This window comes from Harpia harpyja, chromosome 3 (genome assembly GCF_026419915.1).
Source record: "Harpia harpyja isolate bHarHar1 chromosome 3, bHarHar1 primary haplotype, whole genome shotgun sequence".
Lineage (NCBI taxonomy): Eukaryota > Metazoa > Chordata > Aves > Accipitriformes > Accipitridae > Harpia > Harpia harpyja.
The window spans coordinates 63,327,333-63,348,079 of NC_068942.1; the positions used below are offsets into that span (position 1 = coordinate 63,327,333).

At 35.0% G+C, this 20,747-nt stretch overlaps 1 protein-coding gene across 8 annotated transcripts in view; it reads right to left on the bottom strand.

Annotated features, from left to right (window-relative positions):
* EML5 (EMAP like 5) overlaps nucleotides 1-20,747 on the bottom strand; it is a 119,088-nt gene that overhangs the window by 72,562 nt on the left and 25,779 nt on the right. For all 8 annotated transcript variants that reach the window (XR_008234541.1, XM_052782942.1, XM_052782940.1 and 5 more), the window contains exons 3-9: nucleotides 20,340-20,438; nucleotides 19,701-19,769; nucleotides 15,642-15,827; nucleotides 7,830-7,965; nucleotides 4,705-4,906; nucleotides 3,453-3,590; nucleotides 2,430-2,686 (exon numbers count right to left, since the gene is read on the bottom strand). Coding sequence is in view for 7 of the 8 variants with exons in the window: in XM_052782942.1 (XP_052638902.1) it covers nucleotides 2,430-2,686; nucleotides 3,453-3,590; nucleotides 4,705-4,906; nucleotides 7,830-7,965; nucleotides 15,642-15,827; nucleotides 19,701-19,769; nucleotides 20,340-20,438 (1,087 nt within the window). In the remaining variant the exon portion in view is untranslated. The remainder of the gene's footprint in view (nucleotides 1-2,429; nucleotides 2,687-3,452; nucleotides 3,591-4,704; nucleotides 4,907-7,829; nucleotides 7,966-15,641; nucleotides 15,828-19,700; nucleotides 19,770-20,339; nucleotides 20,439-20,747) is intronic.

The window sequence follows — 20,747 nt, forward strand, 5'->3', positions numbered from 1 at the left end:
AAAAATTTTGTTGCTGAACTATTCTAGAAACCTGGGCTGTTTAGAGCAAAACCTGAAGAACTCATTTCTATTTGGCCGCTGTAAACTACTGAAAATACCAATTCTATGCTTAGATCCTTGATAAATTATTTCACATCAGCTCTAGCTGTAATAAGGTTGTTCCAATCCCACAAAGTTTCATCTAAGAGCTTAAGTACTGAATCAGACCAAAGGCTCATTTAATAAATACTGTTTCAGGAATGGCCAGAAGCAGAGTGCAGGAGCAACACAAGAACAATGCAAGCAAATGTAAAAGTTGTGAGTCAGACTGAGCGTGCAACTGCAGAACCTAAGCAGGACACTGCCAACAACTCACCTCTCAGTCTTCAGTGGTAACAAAATTGAAGGCAACTGGGCTAGGTTTTTTCCTGTTTTCTTATTGCTAATAGGATTCTGACTAGTGGGAGGGGATAGGATGGGATGTAGGGGGGAGCAGCCTCAGGTACTGTAAGGAGGTAAGTTTTCAACAGGGGGCTAGGGCAAGGGAGAACTCAAGTGGACTGGAATAAACAGAGTAAAGAACAGCCATAGAAAAAAGATAAAGCAAAATGGCAAATAAATCAGAAAGGAAAACTTAAAGAAAACCCAAACAACCAACCAAAAAACCCCATACTCGAGGAAGAGTTTAACTACTATGTACCCCTCCAAAATCTGGAAAGGAACTCAAACACCCTGTTTGAAGATCCTTCAGCTCTGATGAAATAACTGCACCCTTTGACAAGGTTTACCTTGTAATCTCTTTCAATCACTAATCCACGTAAACGATGACTACTAATACTGGTTATATCCGTGACTAAGTCCTACATCTCTTGTATTAGGCAACTACAAGTTCTTTACTCATTTATAGTGGAATTTCAAATGTTATATGATTCCAATCATTATTTTGAAATATTTAGGAGAATCCTTTAACTTCACTGACTTTGCTAAACTTTTTCATAAACAAGCTTTCACAATCCCACATTCTAATATATCAAGAAACTCCAGTCTGAAAGCTGCCTATATAACTTCAAATTGCTCCTCCTGTATGTATGTATTTGTTACAGTCTAATTAAATTCTCATTTAATATCTTTTCTTACATATCTTCTGTCTCATTCAGTGCACAAAATCAAACTTGTGCATAGAATGAATTAGATGCTTCAGCAAAGATAGTCACAAAAAGCTCCATGGAACTATGAATAATGTACAGCGCAAAGCATAAATATTGTGTAACAAATGAAGGGACAATATAGTAAGTGGTGATGATAATAAATAAATACTACAAATACGATGAGTGGGAAAAATATAGAATGATATTATATAAAGAGTGTATACACACAGAAGAAAAGTCAAATCTTGTGACAAACACTGCCCTTGACATATTGTAATCAGGACTACTTAAATTTGAAGCTTTAAGATATATGTCCTATGTGCGTATGTCCTCTGCAGAGGGAACTGTCTTGATGAAAACTGTTTCAAGAGTATGGGAGAGTTCAGTCAAGTTTTCAAGACAATGTTGTCTTGAAAATATTTACAATAATGGGCTTGTCACATACTTTGAATCTGAAAACTGTATTTTAGTATTATCTAATATACTAATTTTTTTTAACAGTCCCCTGCCATAAAAGAGAAAAAACATATTTGAACTTGCATTATCAGTAGACTGCCCAGCTAAATTTCATTTGGTTATTTTTATTCATTTTGAAGGTTGCATGATTGAATCATATATGTATCACAGCTTCAATATACTTTTGCTTCCAGTGAGTAATTCCTAACATTCTGGCATCCTTATATCAGGTACTCTTATTTTCTCTACAGTTACCTAGTCCCATTATACCTCCAAATTCATTTGCATTCCAATTGTTTCTATTACAAATTTCTCACTGTAAAAGCTCATTTAAGTTAAATTCCTCAGTTCTGCTGCAAACATAGTTCTAGAAAACTAGATGACTCTTCCAAGATGCACCATATTGATATTTCCACACATTTTAAAAACCATACAGTGCGAGCAAATGATAATTCATTTAATATCCAAGCTGAATAAGTACAAAGCTATTAAGCTACTGCAAAATTGAATTTGAATGCAATATTCTTCTTTTTCTAAAAAAGTGGGAGCAAAAATTTTGTTTTGAGAAATAAAATAAATTATAAGCCAGCATCTCTACCATGAAAAGATGCATTATAAAGAAGAGTAAACATAGAAGGATAAAAATATTTAAGTAACTTTGCCAGAAAATGCTATACGTATATAATAATTAATCAAATATAGCAAGTATTTATATGAACTTAGAAAAAAATTTCTTTGTAACCCAGTGCTTTGAACCAGGATCCGTATTTGGCTGTTTTTACAAAACTATTATACATTCTTTCTGTAATAAGTAAGAAATATCATAAAGCCAACTCAGAATCTTACTTGGCATTCTGTAAAAAAGTCTCTTCCCATTGCCATCATTGGTCTGTAAGTATTTACTGTCCGAAGACCAATCCATATGGGTGATGAAACTTGAAGATCCAATACATTCCCCAACTTTCTTGTATCGCTGAACAACACCATATATATCCACAGAGCTGTCATTGGAACCAACAGCTAGGAAATTCCCATCTGGTGAATATTTCAGTTCATGAATAGCTTCTTTCCTGTCTTTGATATGAACAACCTCAGTCATATCTCTGTAGTATGAAAGAAAGCATGTCATAAGTATAGAAGAGCCTTATCACACTGTCAAGTACCCAGTTTTAAAAAATGGACAAAACTGTGAAATGATGAAGTGAACTTTACTATCACATGTGCAAACACAACACTGTGATCTTTACAGTTGGGTAGGGCTTCATGGCAAAAAAAAGAGAAGGGAACAGTGACACAAGAAGGTGCTGCACTGGGCTGAGGGAGAGCGAACAAAAGGAACTGTTCAAGCTGGGTCTGCAAAAAAAAAAAAAAAAAAAAAATTCATCAGGTAGATTACCACATCTTTATTCACTCAGGGAAGAAAACTTCACTGACATGAGACACAGATCTCATTTTCCCTTTGAAACTGTGGGATCACAGCAACAAGATAGCACTGGTTTTGTATGCTTGATGTGCTGACAGCAGCATTCCAACACACGGAAACAATTTAGGAAGTAATGAAATTTGTTTCTTACTAATTCAAGAATAATTAATAAAGCTAAAACCTAAAGTAAAACACTTCCTAGAACACTGCCATTCTTTGCAAACAGACCAATATACTTTTTCAAATGTATTGCTATGGAACAACATGAACACATGTAGCACACACATTTAAAAAATTTGAGCACCCTCAAGACTTAAAACAGAAATGTAAGTGATCTACTCATATATGGTCACTACAGTGTCAATATACATACAATTTATAAAAGCAATTAGATAACATGCTTGAAAGAGTTAATAACATACCTATTTTTAATTTTTGTAACATACCTGACTCTAAGCACAGTGAAAGAGCCGTCCTTCATTCCAAGAGCAAGATGGATTCCATCAGTACTAACCGCAGCACAGCGAATGGGTTCCTCCATATTGCACCGGGCAATCAGAGCATGGTCTATTAAACTCCAAATTCTAAGATAAAGTAATAATTACAAATGTAAGGCGTGGTTTGTAGCTGTGTCATAGATAGCATGAAGCCTGCAATTTCTGCAGAACGCTGGATGTGGTAGTGTCCTATTTTAAAATAATTTTCCACAAGGAAAATCTAAGACAAAAGTGTGAATTTTGCATACAACAAAGAATATTCCTATATTTAAAATAGTGAGAAGATATCTAATGAGAAAATGCAGGGACAGATTAATTTTGTTTGACTTTCTGAATATAAAAAGAATGACAACATATGATGATACATACTTTCAGACAGCTCTGAAAATTCCACTGTTTTGCCAATGATTTTAGCCAAGAACAACATTAAAGAACAGTTAAAGACTTTGCTCAGTAAAATATCCTTTCTTATTAAGAAGTCATTATTCATAACTCTTTACATATAACTAGATAATATTATAACACGTAAGTTTTTACTACAAGATACATTACAACATCTGTCATTTACAAGATATATCTGGAATTCTAGAGCATTATTTCAATATTCATAATTCAACTACTGTTTTGCTTAACCCTGTTACACTTAAGGTACTTAACAAAAATGCCAACACATTTAATTTCTCAGAACGAAAAGATGTTTTTGACAAAAAAAGATGAACTTGTAAAAGGGAGTAATTTACTGGGTTTTCTCAGAATATAGATACTATTTACTATGCATACATTGTTTGATGAAACTCCCAAGCTAAAAGTTAATTCGCAGCATGTGAAAAAGTGAATACGGTAAGAGTAAAAATTGTAAGTTTTTATTAAAATTTTTTTCATTGTAACCTGTGAATGCCTAAAATAACTCCTGAATAGAAAACAGTTATGGGATACTTGTGAATGAGTGCTTAATGTTAGGCTAGCTGAAACTTGTTCAAATTTTGTACATTTCATTTTTGTGAAATATACATTTCCACTACATGTTATTATGAGGGAGCACTAATTTCATGCATAACTTAACTGGTTCAGAAGCACTTCAATGCCACATTTTAATACCTCTAAAATGTATACATTTCAATTAGGTTATCTAGAAAATGAGCTGTTTGTATAAAACTTTATGCAGTTAAAGAAACAAACAAACAAACAAATAAGATTTAACCTGACTGATCGATCATCACTTCCCGTCATTGCTAGTGGTTTTGTAGGATGGACAGCCAAAGCCCACAGCTCTCCTTCACAGTGCCCCTGCATTATCAGGAAAGGCTTATTACGCTCATGCACCACAATTTCAAAAATTTCACTGTCTTGTGTCCCGACGAGTATATGGTCTCCTCTCCAGCAAACACTTCTTACAGACAGACCTATAGAAGAGATTGTTACTGAGAGATACATCCTGAGAATTTGTGAAACAAAGGTAACGTAGCACATAACAAAACATAAAAGCAAGAAAATGTCAAGACATACTCATATACCTTCTTTTATTCCTCCATTTACTCCTTTTATCTATTCCTTATAATACATACTGCCCTTGGAACATTTAACTTTTCAAGCTTAGCATTACAAAAATTCTAAAATAAAATGTGAGCCTCATTTTAATAAAGGACATGTACCTAACTCTTGTACTGCAAGATCTCTGACAAAGATAATACTGACATTTGCATCTGAAATTACACATTTAATGTCTTTAAATTTCAATAAAGGTAGAAAGACAATATAAATTACAGTTTGTGATCAAACCATGGACCTTAGTACCAGCTAGATGAACCTATATTACATAAGTGACAGAAGCATCAGTGGAACATGCACTATATGCAAGATGTTTGAAGACCCCAATTCTCGCCAGCTTGCTTCTGAGATGCTCCCCCTAAAGCAGATCTTTGTAACATCTTAATAGTATCTGGAATTATTTTCCCCACTAAATAGAAAATAAAAATAAATCAAACTGAAACAACATATAAAGAGATGAAAGGGGTTTATGATGGGATTTAACATGCATTCCTAACAACTGAATTAGTTTCCAGGCTTACAGTGGAGGTAAGCACTCACGGGCTGCACTTGTTTGTAGATAAGGTTGGGAATAATAAAACGGAAGTTAGGACAGTTGTGCACTGAGAACCCAGTCTTAGGCGCCCAATTTTAGGAATATGCACCTTTTAAAACGGGCTGTATTTATTACATTCTGATAGCACAACTCAGTTTTGCCAATCTGAGGTGTAGATAACCAAATGGTAGCAATGCCTAACTTAATTCACTTTGCCTAAACACTGACTTCTGTGGAAAATAGCTCAAGAGTGATCTTCGAAAAACTACTCCGGATTAGTATGTGAGATAAAATTGTATCTCTTGGAAGAGAGAAAGGAATATTGTAATGGTATGAGTTGATGTGCTTCTAAAAAATATTTTTAACTATGCAGAGGGAAAAGAATAGCCTTATGTTATTAAATTTACATTGGAAAAAAATTGCAAGACTTGGAAGCAGCAAATGGGTGGGTTAGCAGGCCAGTCTGGTGCATCTGCACTGATGTTTTAACTCTGAAAATGCTAGCTTTCAAAGCAAAGCTCCTGATCGTGCCTACTTACTGTGCCTTGCATTACAACATAGCCTTCAACCACACAAATAAGACTCCCTCCATATGAAACAGAACTGAAAGATGTGCTCCAGGAGTGCACTCACTGCACTGCAACTGCAATACAATGTTCTGTCCACTGAACCAGACTAGAGATAACACCCTTCAAAATGCATATATATTGTGCTACTCTAACCCTCTACACCAACTGTTTTCCTTTACAGATTTGTTCCTATTGTGCTGCACTGATGAATATAACCACCTTACCATTCAGCCCTATAATCTAGACATTATATGGTTATATTGTCTACAGTGATTAAAAAATAAAGAAAGAAACAACCAGAATCTTTGATGAAGGATGATTAAGACACCTGTTTTAGTAATTTGGAACTCCTTATGGTGGTGGGAGATATTTTGAAAAACAATTTGACTACTTGGAGATATATCTAGAGTCGACTAATTGCTCTGCGAGCCATTCACAGAGATACAGAACTTGAGTTTGTGTTCATGGATAAAATTACCAACAGGTGAGGTATAGGAGCAGCAGAAAATGCAATTAAGAAAACGAGTAGAAGGACAAGTCATAAAGGCAATCCTCAAAAGGATATGATAAGAAAAAAGACTGAAGGGAAAAGATTCAGGAAACTAAACTTATTAAAGATAGGATTTTTAAAAAGCTGTTAGCTCTGTAATGGGCATTTGACAAGTCAAAAATATGAGGATGGAGTTCACATAAGTGATCAAGAAGAACCAAAAGAGTTCACGGCGAGAGTCTGTTCCAAAGTAAAGACGACAATCTGGAGTAGAGAACAAGTTTGAGAGAATGAAATGGGGAATGAAACATAGCTTTCAAGTACATGCAACAGAGCTGAGAAACAGCAGCTGAGTAAATTTAAATTTAAATCAGAGTCACTGTACCTCAGGGCATTTAAAATGGAATGTATTCCATCTTGTTGCAGTATTTCACAATCTTGGTGGAAATGCCAAGTCAATTACAGAATACAAAGATTTAACTTGCAATCAGTTATCAGAATGCCATCAGACATTCTACCACATTGTCAAATTCTTGGCAAGATAGTAGAAAATAACAAAGTGACTGTGGGCAAAGAAAACCAAATGCCAACAAAAGCAATATTGTAAATGACATTAGTGCTTCAGTATATGTTTGTATTCTTTTCCTGAATCACTACAGCAACAATATCTAGAACACTGACAAAACATGCTATAAACTGCTAGATGTAAAATTTTAGCATGACATAAACTGTAATTGAAGTCATCGGTATGTCAGCAGCATTCTAAGTACTACAAAACTGTAGATTACTTCCAAATACTTTTAATGAAAATTTGGATAACTAGCAAATGCAATTTCTGTACTCTGCTGTTTTACACTGTAGATCTCACCGTGTCTTCTAAGTTGTCTTAAAGCATTATTGTTCCTTGTTAAAAACTGCTGTGCTATAGCAAAGAAGTGCATTTTATTGGTTTAAAAGAAAAAAAATTAAATCTCTGTGTTTACAACTTCATAGTATGTTATACAGTAACTTTGAAGGACTATGTGACCTCCATACTAGTGGGCATGATGAAATTCCTTTTCTAGCAAGAGATCATAGTAACACACGAGACAACCTTTTTGTTTTTTTTAAAGTCTTTTCTTGTTCAAAACACTGGTAGATTTCCTACCTTATCCATATGTCAAAAGCGACAAACTTCTTTTTACCTTTATATCCCTGGTCTGTTTCCCTGAGATCAATCACAGTAATTGGTTTAAAATTTAAGTCCCACAAGCGAACACAGCCATCCCTGCCACCAGTGGCAAACCCCTCTTCACATGCATTCATGCTGAAAATTCCTGCCTGAAGAGAGAAGAAAGTTATTTTTAACAAAATACACAGATTAGATATACCAATATGGAACATGGAACTCTTGTCAATGCCAGTATTGATTGTCCTGTCTTCTTGCCTCTTACACTGCTGAAAATGGCATAAACATATGCAACTAATACAGGGTTTAAATATGAAAGAGTCAGAAATGGAAACAAACTCAAAACAAGCAGAATTCACATTCAGTGACAAACAGTAAGTTAAGAGAATTGCTGCAATACTGCTTTCATCCTGATGATGATGATTATAGTCATGTTGCTTCTTATCCCTAGAAAGAGGGCCTGGTCCAACTCTCACAAGTATCACCAGGAAGATTTCCACTGATCTCTGTTAGGCTTGGTTCAGGGCCTTTGTTGGTATTACTCAGCTTCTATGCAACCAGGAAAAAAATATCTGAGATTTTTTTAACATTTTAAGCCAAGGAAGATTGATTTAAAATTTAAGTTTAGAAGGAAAATATAAGAAAAACAGTGATGACTCTACACCATTTAAAAATACATAATATAAGCTCTTATTTTAAAGGTGGATATCAGGAAACAAAACCTAACACATTTTCTTTAACTCACTTGATACATGTTTTCTTCAGGATAACAAAGAGGCCAAGGATGATATATTATTAAAGAAAAGGTATTGCATCCACATAGTCACTATATCCGATGTAAACATGACACATTATCTAAATAGTATATACGCTTTTTTTTTTAAAAGTACCTACACAACTCACTAGTCTTATTTTCAGAAGTAGCTCATGCATTTCAGTAAGCAAAGCTACTGAAAGGGCAACTTTGGCTAATAAGCTTATGAGAAGTTAAAAAAAAAAATTGTTCTATATTTATTGGAAATATTTAATATTCAGCTATGACAAAAGAAAACAGGAAAGCACTGAAAACAATGGAAGGGAAAATCTGTCTCTAACTCCTGTCCAAAAGAAGGTAGAACAGGCAATAACATACATATATCTTATATAACAATTCTGAAATTTCAGTTTTGTAAAGAAGTAAATGTAAAGTTCGAATACTTTCTTTGGTTGGGCGTCTGGATTTTACAGTAATGAAGCACATTAACCCCCAAAATGAAAGCAATTTGCAAAGGAGAGATTGGCTTTGGGGGGAAAATAAAGCTGTACACTCACAGAACAAATTAGCATCCAGTGTTGTGGCTTGTGAGAATTCCCAGGTATTCATTACTATGCTCTCCTACCAAGCTGTTTTTTCTTCTTAAATTATGTCTAAGGAAAATACCATAATGGACTGATCATAATGAAACATGGACTGCCTTTGCTTCTCTAGCATCAGGTAACAAGGATGTAATTTTTCAAGTTCAGAAAAAAGAAATCTCTCAGCTTTCACAAAAAAAAGCGCATATTATTACTAGACTGTCAAATGACAATCAAAACTGAAAGACTAGGGTGACAGAACTCAAATTTTTTGATGTGTCATGTCCATCCTCAGGATACAGACTTGTTAAGACCAGCCACATTTTCAATAGTATGTGCCTAAACAAAAATCTAGTGGAATTTTTAAGTGGTAAGCAGATTAGAAGGCTAACTCCCATTATCTCTAACATCCTGAAAATCCTCTTTCTGTTCCTTTAGGAGCCTAGAGATTTTTGAAAATACAACCCAAACTGTATTTGTTTCTCTGTGTGTGTCTGTCTGTTTTACTGCATTAACCTTTTAGCGTAATTGAGCAAATAAAAGGCTAGAGGAATTTTGGCTCATTTTGTACCATACACTGAATTCTGCCCAAGTTCTGGCATATTTAAATCTTTTAAAGCTCTTTTTGGAATGCAACCTTGATAATAGAATTATTCTCTTTTCTCTAATTAACTCCTGAAATCTATGATTTAATTAGTCAGTATTAAAAAAAGAATCAGACATTTGGCGATGTGGGAAGCTGGCTGAATGTTCTGAAGATAAGATCAAGTGGATCCAGGATTAATCTGTTTTCCATTTCACAGAATATCTTTATCTTGAAAAGGACATACTGGTTGTCAAGGAGATTTGGCAGATGTTGTGCTTGCTCAATCTCTTGAAATGCAATAGGACATTCTCATTTCAGTCTATGTGCCACTGGAATAGAAGAATTAGATGAAAACTAGAAAAAAGGTCCCTTACTAATGGGGACTGTAAGTACCTAATAGAAGAGGCTGAGCTTAGCTACTCTTCATTTAATTGTTAGGCTCACACTTAATGGGGAAAAGCCAGATTCTTTACTCTGGTATCCTGGCCAGTCATAATTCTTCCACTAAATCTTTCCTTTTAGAAACTGTCAAGATTGTTAATGCAAATCAACTTTGGAGTCTCCACGCTTCTCTTAATCCTTCAGCCTGAAATTCTCATTAACATAATTTGACTGTTGATGGTCTATAGCCTTCTAGCAGTAATGAGAGGCAAACAATTGTATTGACTTTGATCCAACTGAATAATGTGAGCAACAAAGATTGATTGTGCTCCTGAATCAAAATAAAAGGTGTAGATCAAATTCCTCCATCTTAAAAGTTACGAAGTTTGACATACAGACTGCATTCTTCTGTTACAAATTTTTCATTACACTTCCTAAGGAACAGGAAAATTCTAGAAATAACATCTCAAATTGATCAGCAGTTTTCTCAGAATGCAGAATACTTCCTATTTTTCCAGTATAACCAGCTGGTATCACATCTGTGTTCTTCAAATTTGATAAAAGAGTTGAATGAGAACAAAGAAATAAATGCCCAGATCTACCAGAAATAATAATTGAAAGCTGGAGAAGTACAAGAAGAACTTGACAAAGATAGTCTCTACTGCATGAATATTTTGCAGCAATATATTGCTGCTGGACCTATCTTGCCTCCAATGGACAAAAATCAAGTGTTAATTTATCTAAATGCAGTTGTTTATATAAAATCCACCACACTAACTCTGACTATGCAATTCCTAAAACACATGACTGCAGTTAGCTATAATTAGGACCAAGCTTGAAAGATCATACGGAAACTTCACAAGCAACTGAATACTACCGAGCAATATGGAGAACAGAGAAATTATACCAGTTCAGTAAGAACTCCAGTGTCTCCTTTTTACTCCTAGATACAACTCAGAACATAGATGCTAACATGTGAAGCAACATATGTTGGGCACTTATTCTAAGATACTGTCTCTCCCAATATATACTGCATAGTAAGGAAATGGACTGCAAACATTTAAGCTTGGGGTCAGTAAATTTACAGTGGAGAGCCACTACTGTGAAATTTAATCTTCCTATCTAACAAATCACCCGTAAACCAGTTTAAAAATGGGCATATTACTATTAAAAAAAAATTAAATAGTTGCCTGTATGCCTCTCATTGGCTGAAATAAGCAGACAGATACCCTTCAAATCTATGACTAGTCTAAGCAGCAGGAGAAAAATACTGCATGACTTAATGTGTTGGTACATGAGATCAGCTTAAAACCATTCATTTAAGTTCATTATATTGGTTCCATCTATATTTAATTACTAGTCAGCCAACTGATATAGGTGTGCAATAGTTTTAACAGAGTGCCTGTTATTTAACCTTGAGCCTGTTATTTAACCTCAGTTTCTGACATCAATCCACACAACTTTAATGTGTACCTCTGAAAGACTACCTCAAAATAAATTATTCAGCTGCTGAGAAAGCATCTTATGTACATTTACTATGCAAGGAAAAGGCATAGCACACAAGAATCTTTAAAATGTACAGTGTTTTTAAATAAGCATGCTATTTTGTTTTAATACCTGAGTAACATCTTGTGTATATATCCTAATAGTCATGGACTACCTTGAATTTAGAACATGTCAGACGATAAAATAAATAAAAGAATCTATCATCTGTTCTTTGCACTGGTACAAAAATGAGACATCTAATACAAGATTTTTTTTTTCCAAGGTATATATTAACTTTCCACAATCAGATGCACTGCCTACAAATAAACTCCTGAAGTACTACCAGTGTCAATGAACTTACATATGCTTTGATGTTGCTCTGTTTTCTTTCTCTCTTTAAAAACCTTCATTATTAGTAGTATTATTTAGGAGAGATGAGCAAAACTAGAATTTGAGTTTCCCATTGCTATCCAGTGTTCCCTGTGAACTCTGAGCCTTTACTCTTAACCCCTGCTTGTTTCCATCTTTTCCTACTTTTCACTCCTACTTCCACATTAAGTGAATTCTCCAGTCCTCTTTCAACTAATTCTCCAGTCATCCCAATGTATTTGCTCTCAACTTTTAGTTTCTACTCAAACTCAGATAGGAATCTGCTGGAAACTCTTCTTTCCTCTGTCTACAGTTCTTAGTATTGCTGTGACAGAAGACAGATAATCTGACTTAGCTGTGAATTCTTATTTTGCTTGCTAAACTAGCTATCTCTTGCCTCGGTTGCTTATACTGGGACAGCACAGTTTATTTTTCACATTGAATTACTCTTAAAATAAAAAATGTCTTTTCAGCTAGGGTAACTGTAACAAAGATGGCCAACCCTTGAAAAGAACCCATTTTCTATATTAATGTAGACCATTGCCAGCTGGATGGACCATATGCCCACATCACTAAAGTGCTTTAGGAGATGTTTTCCGGCATCTCAGATACCTACTGTTTATGCTGCAAGAAAGGAATACATGGTACTTCATGCAAATAATGAGGCATGTTTTCCTTGAACAAATTTTCAGTTTAATTCAAGCCTGTTGAGGAGTAATGATGCGAGATGATAAACAGGCATGCAGGGATGACAATTCCAACACTAGCATATTGAACGGAAATTTCTATCAATTCCCTAATATGCACACACTGTGCTTTTAACAATATGCACATCACAAATGTTACCATTTACACTAGCATTTTCTTTTAAAAGAATGGATAAGAAGGACATGATTTATAAAATTAAGTACAAAATAACTGTAAAATATGATGGTAATAATTTAGTTTGGCTGAAGAGGCACTCTTATTCCAAGCTGCTACATTTTGTGATTACAATAGTCTGACAATATTATTCTTTAAGGTAGTATTTTATTGAAAAGCAAGGTTTCATTTTGCTGGAAAGTAAGCTTCCAGAAGAGATTTTATTGTGGGGTTTTTTCCCCTGAAATTGGTGAGATTTGTAGTGACTCTAATCTCCTGTGAAAATGAATTCCAAAGCCATGGACTAGTGCCCCTACTTAATTTTCAGTACTGCAAAGTACAATTCCATTGAGCCTAAAAGGACAGAGCCAAAAATAGAAGGCTAGATGAGACCAACTCCAAGGTCACCTGAGCTCCGTCCACTGACGCTACTGAAGATAAGGAGCAGAGTGCTTCAAATTTGATCTTGTGGTCAATAAAGGACTGACACAGCACATAAGGTAATGGAGTAACAAGCTCTCGTCATCCTATGTTTATCGGTTGGGTCATTTCACACTGAAACAGCTAAAAAGCAACACTCCTTGTAACATATATGTGAATATACAGGTCAGGTGTCTCCTACAGCACCAAAGAGGATGGGAGGGTATTTTCCTGATGAGTTTTGGATAGGAGGCAAAATGCACACATCCCTCTGGGAATCCAGGTCTGCATATGCAATATAAGCATTTTAAAATTTCATTTCCCTAACTTCAACATCAAAAAGTAAATGCCCACATCATGTTAGGAAAATATAGAACAGAACACTATTAAAGACTAAATATGAACACTAAAACCAGTTCTGAAGGTATAGAGTAAGAATCAGGGAATATTTGAAGGCTAAAATATCTCCTCATGTTTCTTCATTTTTAATGTGGGTCTTCTTGAATACATTTAGTATTTCTATCGATGCATACAGAAGGGTATAATGTGTGTGTATATATATTTTTTTTTTATATACATACACTTATACGTATGTAAAGAAATCTCAAATGCAACATATAGTCTAGGATATGTTTCCCATACTTATGTTCTTCCTAACTTTATTTTTGTTCATATTCAGATACACTGTCATTATACAGCTGTCTGAATAAGCAGTCCTATCGCTTTTAAATTATTAGTTAATTCAACAAGCTACAACAACCATCCTAAATGTACATTTCTAAATTATCAGTAAACCAAGAGTCTCCTTACTACAGACTGACGGCAACCTCTCCCACATACATATAATTCATCACTTTGTCCCCTCCATTCTACCTGATCAAATCATAAAGAGTGATTTTAATATTTGTTACATACACCATCCCCTCCAGTCCAATACTGCCAGTTAAAACAAACACGCATTCTTATAAGAAAGAATAATTAACTGTTATTAATTTTTACCTAGGATTTCAAAGCTGCAATATAGGAACTCATATGCTTATATTTTCACACTATTTTAAATTGTTAATAAGGGAACTTCAAATATTATCTAGATAGCACAGTGCTTTTCGAAATGAAAATCAACCTTCGACCAGCAAATAATATAGCTTCATAAAGTTACTTTAGCAGTTTCATGCCTCGTAGGTTAAAATAACCGGAAATTGATTGGCTTTGTTTTTAAAGTAATACTCAGACAAGCTAGAAGTTGAGTCTTGCATTATATTACTGTATATGACTTACTACCATGAGAGGAAATGAGAACTCTCAGTTTGGCATGCACAAATTAGATTGCAAACCACTATGTGTTTTTTTGCTGCCTACTTTAATCACAAAACCGTACGCTTTGAAAGAATATGGAAAATACAATGAAAACTTATGTAGCAAAAATATAATTACTTCATAGTCACATTAAACATTTTGATTAAAAGTAAATCTTACCAAGCACTTTTGAATAATTTTATTACACTTTCACTGGTATGTCTTCACTTTTCAAAGCTGTATACAGTTCTAAAAAGCTGAATGAATACAGTGAAAGGCAGCAACATAGGACAAGGAAGAGTGATTGAGTTAAGCCAAAATGACTAAACATATGTGTCTACAAACGAGCTAGGTATTTGGGCTTACATTACAGTTCATAGAATCAACAGACTCTAGAGAGCTATCAGACAACCAGTCAGTAGGACTCAATCAGAATAGCTGATGTTGGCGCAAAACTCTGGAGAGCTTCTAGTCCAAACCCCTGCTCAAATCATTGTCAGATAACAGCAGGTTGCTCAGGGCTGTGTCCAGCTGTGCTGTATCTCCAAATGGACAGAGATGAGGATGAAGACTCCACAGCCTCTCTGGGGACCTGTTTCTTTGATTCAACACCAATACAGGAGACCAGGCCTCCTGACATCCTTTTGGATTAGTCACGCATCCACAAAAGAAAGTCAGATAAAGTAGATCCATATTCTCTGGGGGAGACAGCTATATACTCAACTCTGGTATATAAGATGTCACTATATATATCCACGCATGAGTAATTGAACAGAGTAATACATGTCTACTTAAGGGTAAACTTAAATGCATTCCAGGCTCTATTGATTACTAAGTCCTCCATCAATGATAATGGGAGACGGTACATAAATAGACACCTAAATGTATTTCTCAATCTAGCATTCACTTTCTACCATAACAGCGATCTTAAGCAACAGAAAGGAGAGAAAAAAAAAATATATATTCAAATTAGACATAGTGAGTTTCTATCATCAAAATTGCTTAGGAACACAGACCAGGTGATCTTGCACTGCCCTTTCCAGCTCTCCAGAAATCTGTTTAACATTTTATATTAATTTAAAGAGATATACTTACAGCATGTGCTCCCTGTATTGTCCGTACAAGGTTGATTCCTTTCCATACATATATATCTCCATTCAGTGCACCAGAATATGTCACTTCATCCCTTGCACAGGCTAGGCACAATATAGTTTGGAGATCACCAGTTTTGCCAAAAACACCACGTTTTGGTGTCAATGAATTGCCACACAAGCTCCAGAACTGCAACATAAAGTGATTTAGAAAGATGGATATTTTGCTAATAATCTATAATTTAATACGTACATCTGAAAGAGAAGCACCTTACCTCCAAAAGGCATCATCATTCATACCTGTGGAATGATTGATGGAGGTGACTTATTGATATGTCCCTCCCACCTCTTAAGGGAAGATAAACCTCCAGGGTGGAATGCGGTGGATATACATGAAATCTGTTTCATAATAATTCCCTAAGCAACATAACCTGCAACCTTAGATGTTAGCAACACCAGGGGAGGTTGGTATGCTGACTCTGAGAAACAACACACAGGGTGGAAGGACCACGGCCAGGTTCTGTAATATCATTGCAGGGATGGGGAACTGAAACTACTGGAACAAGAATAGAAGGTCCCTACATTGAATCCATTGAAGCAAGGAGGTGAAACAATGGGGTTCTGTCAACACTATTGCCTTACTTCTGATATAAAAGTGTCCAGTTCTGGAGTAGTGACATGCTAAGTCATGTTCTCTGGGTGAACTTTGCTCATTATAATCTCATTATAATGCCAAAACACACTTCCATCCCAAAAGCTACCCACCTCCAAGGTGCGACCACCCCTCACTGAGCATGTGCTCTGAATTTTCTCTAGCATATACCTTTAAAACTAAAGCAAGGAGATTTTACACCAATCATAATAAAGGTATGTATGACTAGAGTCACTCAAGCTCTACCTAGAAATAAGAAAATAGTATAAAAGGGCTTAAGAGAGGAGGAATGCTAGGGAAGACACCATCATAGACAAGTTGGGAGGACATTGCTGACTTCTGGGATCCATCCATAGGCTGAACCTCTCTCCCCCCATAGGGATGCCTATTGGGTAAGACTTGAACCCTCGGTTATACTGAGTGCTTCCCCAGCAAACTTACAAATCTCTGTAGAGTTTTTCCATCATTTAGTGTGCTTGTAGTTGACTGTATTATTATTTGCACATGTTTTGCAGACAGTGTATTTATCACCAGCAATCCAAAAGAACCTGTACTCCTGTTGCTTTAATAAACTGTACTATTCATTAAAATCTATCCATGACAGTTTGTTGAATGCAATCAAACTCCTTAAGTCTGGCTGTTCTATTTCATTGAATGCAACTAAATTGAAAGTATAGTGTGCTATTTGTGCATCCATAATTGTGATAGTTCAATATATTGAACATGACTGGATGTACAGCATTGAATTGGGCATCACTCAGAATCTAAGCCTCACCACCCCCAGACCCTGTGATATCTGAGGACAAGCTGGAATGCAAGGGGGTTTATTTTCTGCCAAACTTCTTTACGCTTTAGCACAACACCACCCTTTTCCCTGCTTTAGTTCTCCAGTTGGTTATCAACTTTTTATGTTATTAACAAACTTTATCTTTCCATAAAATCAGCATAGCAGACTAGCTGAGAAAGAGTTTCAGGGTATCAGTATTAAATCAAACTGAAATTCTTTCAAATTATAATTTGTGAGTCAGTTGTATTTTCAATCATTTTTGAAAAGCATTTTATAATAGAATTATCTAATCTTTCTTTGATGTAAGACTTCCACTTTGCAAATGCTGCATTTGTATTTTATGTTACTTTAGGCATTTAAAGATGCAATCTAAGCATGTAAATTTGTGATAAGGTTGCCATTTGTTCTGTTTGAAAGCAGCTGGTTTTATTATAGACTTACCACTTCGCATCAGAACCACTAAGCATGCAAAGCAGCCATCTAAGGTGAGCATTTTTGAGAACTTTCTAATAAACCATTTGTGATTACAGCAATCACAAGAGAGTGAATTTCATCCTAGGTGATCCAACATGTACTAATGACTCCTAAAGACATGCGAAGTCTCTTGTCAGAGTACAATACTCGCCAACCAAATCTCCAGCTACACTCTAGTTTCTGCGATCTCTGCAGACAAGCAGCACTTGCATATTCCCTTCAAACCCTCCTGTCCAAATATGTAAATGTGCACTGGAAAGTCAACAAGCTGCTGGAGTAATCCAGTGCAAAATGTGAAAGCATTTATTTCATCACTGCTAACAGGTTACTCTTACATTGTCTCAGCATGTTCCCTGTATACATGTTTATGAAACTGTATTTCACAGCAAGTCTCTCTCTTACCAATAATCTATTCAAAATTCTGAGCAGAGACTTCAGTTAATACAGGATAATGTAAGCAGTTACAATGAACGGATTTTTGTACCAGCAATACTGTAATTAAGACGTAACCATATACTGATTAGACAAATCCCTGTATTTTAACTAGTGTTTCTTTAACCAAAGTACACAGGTCAGATTATGTTGTTCTTTGAGAAGTAACTGCACAATCACTGCATAAATCAAACACCTAGCTCCAATATGGAAGCAGGTACCATATCTAGGAAAAGTAATTCCTCAATATCAGTTCACTTGGAATTACCTATATAACTTGATTAAGTGATATTTTATGCAAATTGTAATACTATGTGAGGAAAAATACAGTAATAGTACAAACATGAAAGTAATTATTGATATCTGAAAGAACTAGACGAAGGGATGGTTTAAGAAAAATACACATCAACAAAAATCTCTTGCCTGATCCAAATGCCTATAAATCTCTAGGATCCAGATTTTTAGTTAAATGTTTCCTAAAAGGAAACACCAATTATTTTTAAAATTTTATTGTTATTTTAAAAGGCTTTGTAGAGCCTTAGAAGTTGCTCAAATAAACTTTTGCTTATCTAAATAGATATGTTTTGACATCATGAAGCCACCTTAAATATACCAAATCACTGCTGGCAAATATTTGCTCACTATTGGCATAACGGTCCTTTTAGATCTTGAAGTAGAAAAAAAGATCATTATCAATCAAGCTCATGGAAATCTGTGAATGCCATGCTAAACACTATGTTAAATCAAAGACGTATGCAATCTAGCCAACATATTGAATACTTTTTCCAATAAACCATTAATACATATTAATCTAAAGTTCACTGTATAAAAAGCAACACATTTTTCCCACCACAGGAACCTACACATAAGAGCAATACAGAACTTCCAAGCTGCCATCTACTGCTGTTATGTGGTAACACAGAAGACAGTGCACAGGAGAAGGCAGTGACTTCAGGAAACATATTTGATGACAGTCAAGCACTGATAATCTTGCTGACAAGAGTTAAACCTGAAGAAGAAGCTGTTTCTGCACAGCAGTCAGTACATAGATCAAACAAAGCAGAGCATTTCACAGAAACATTCTGCTTGAAAAAGACATGAACTGTCCAAATTATGAATCCTGTAACAGGTACAGAGTGTTCAAAATAACAAAGGTAGAAATAACAGCAGGGAAAAGAAAAGAATTAAAAGAAAGATCAAGCATTTTCCTTTCTCTTTCCACTGTATCCCCACACTCTCTCAAAACTGTAAGAAATGGTTTTTCTACTCATTTTACCTCTGCAGTGTAACAATTCATTACTTGTTCAAGAATCAGAAACTTGAGTACCCAGACTCACCTTAAATGTGTGCATCCTGTCTTACGCTACTTGGGATTTCAAACAGCATGTTTTAGACACCCTAAATTTTAAATTGTATTACGATCATTACATACGATGCTACTGACAACTGTTTCATTCCTTCTGCATTCCTTCTGTCAGGGCATGAACTCTTTTGAGCAGAGATGGTGTGTTTTCCACTATATATATATCTTGCAAAATTTCTAGCGTAGTCAGGTGTGATCCATGACTGCAGTTCCTAAGAAGTAATATTATTCTTACAGAGGACCTTTCATATTATAATTATGTATTGCTTTCAGATTCTATTATTCTATGTTTTACAGAGTATAAACTACTACAGCTTAAATATTTTATGAATTGAATTAACGTTTATTTCATTACCTTGATGTGTTTTACGCCACAGCTGACAAGCTTGTTTGGCTGGTACAAATCCCAAGAAATATCAAATATCTGCATAAAAAAACCCAAGGATGTCAGCGGAGATGGCTTTTCTAGCATGAGACAGTTAAAACAGTAAAAACTTGTAGCAAATTAACAGACAGTCTGAAAGGTTCTAAATGGAACTACTGGAATGACTTTTTTATCCCCTCATTCAACACTGAAAATGCAATGTATAGCTCGTATTAGTTCTGCTTGGGTTTTTTTTCCTAGAGTAATTACAACACATGATAAAACAACATTAAGGTTAATTTACAGACTAGAAAAATTTAAGTGATTATTTACATTTTGATTTCCCATATGGGAATTAGGGTCTAGGAAGTGCATTAATTTTGCACTTCCCCTACATGCTTACACTCTCAACAAATCACACACAAATAAACGGCAAGTTATGCATTTTATTTTAGAAATAAATGTACATATCTTAAATATCTTCACATACCTTAATACATATCCAAGCTTTATGCAGATTCAACTTCTAAAACATAAAACTTTTTTGTAAAGACATAGCTCTATGTATACACAGACGTGGTTTAACAAACTAAAATTACGTTGACACTCACATTCTTTAGTTATACTTACTCTGTCTGTATGACCAGGAGCCATTGATAACAATTTTCCTTTTCTCCAGTCCCATACACAAACTGTATTTTTCGAATCCAAACCAACTGAGACCAAACGCTAAAAACATCCAAATAAAATAAATAAATAACTCAATATATTAATAAATGCTAGAGTCATCATTCCGAATGATAACAAATTCATAACATATTTAAGTTAGAAGTCATAGCTACATTTCAATATAGAAGAAAACTAAAGATACGACAACTTATGCGAAAGCATCCATACATGCATCTCTTTAGTTACGACATCACAGTCATAAAGTAGTAAGATCTTCTTGGATAACAACATATTTCTGATTTATAATGTTTAATATATATAATTATATATAGCACGCATGGCAAGTAGAAGTCATGAGATGTTTGCAAA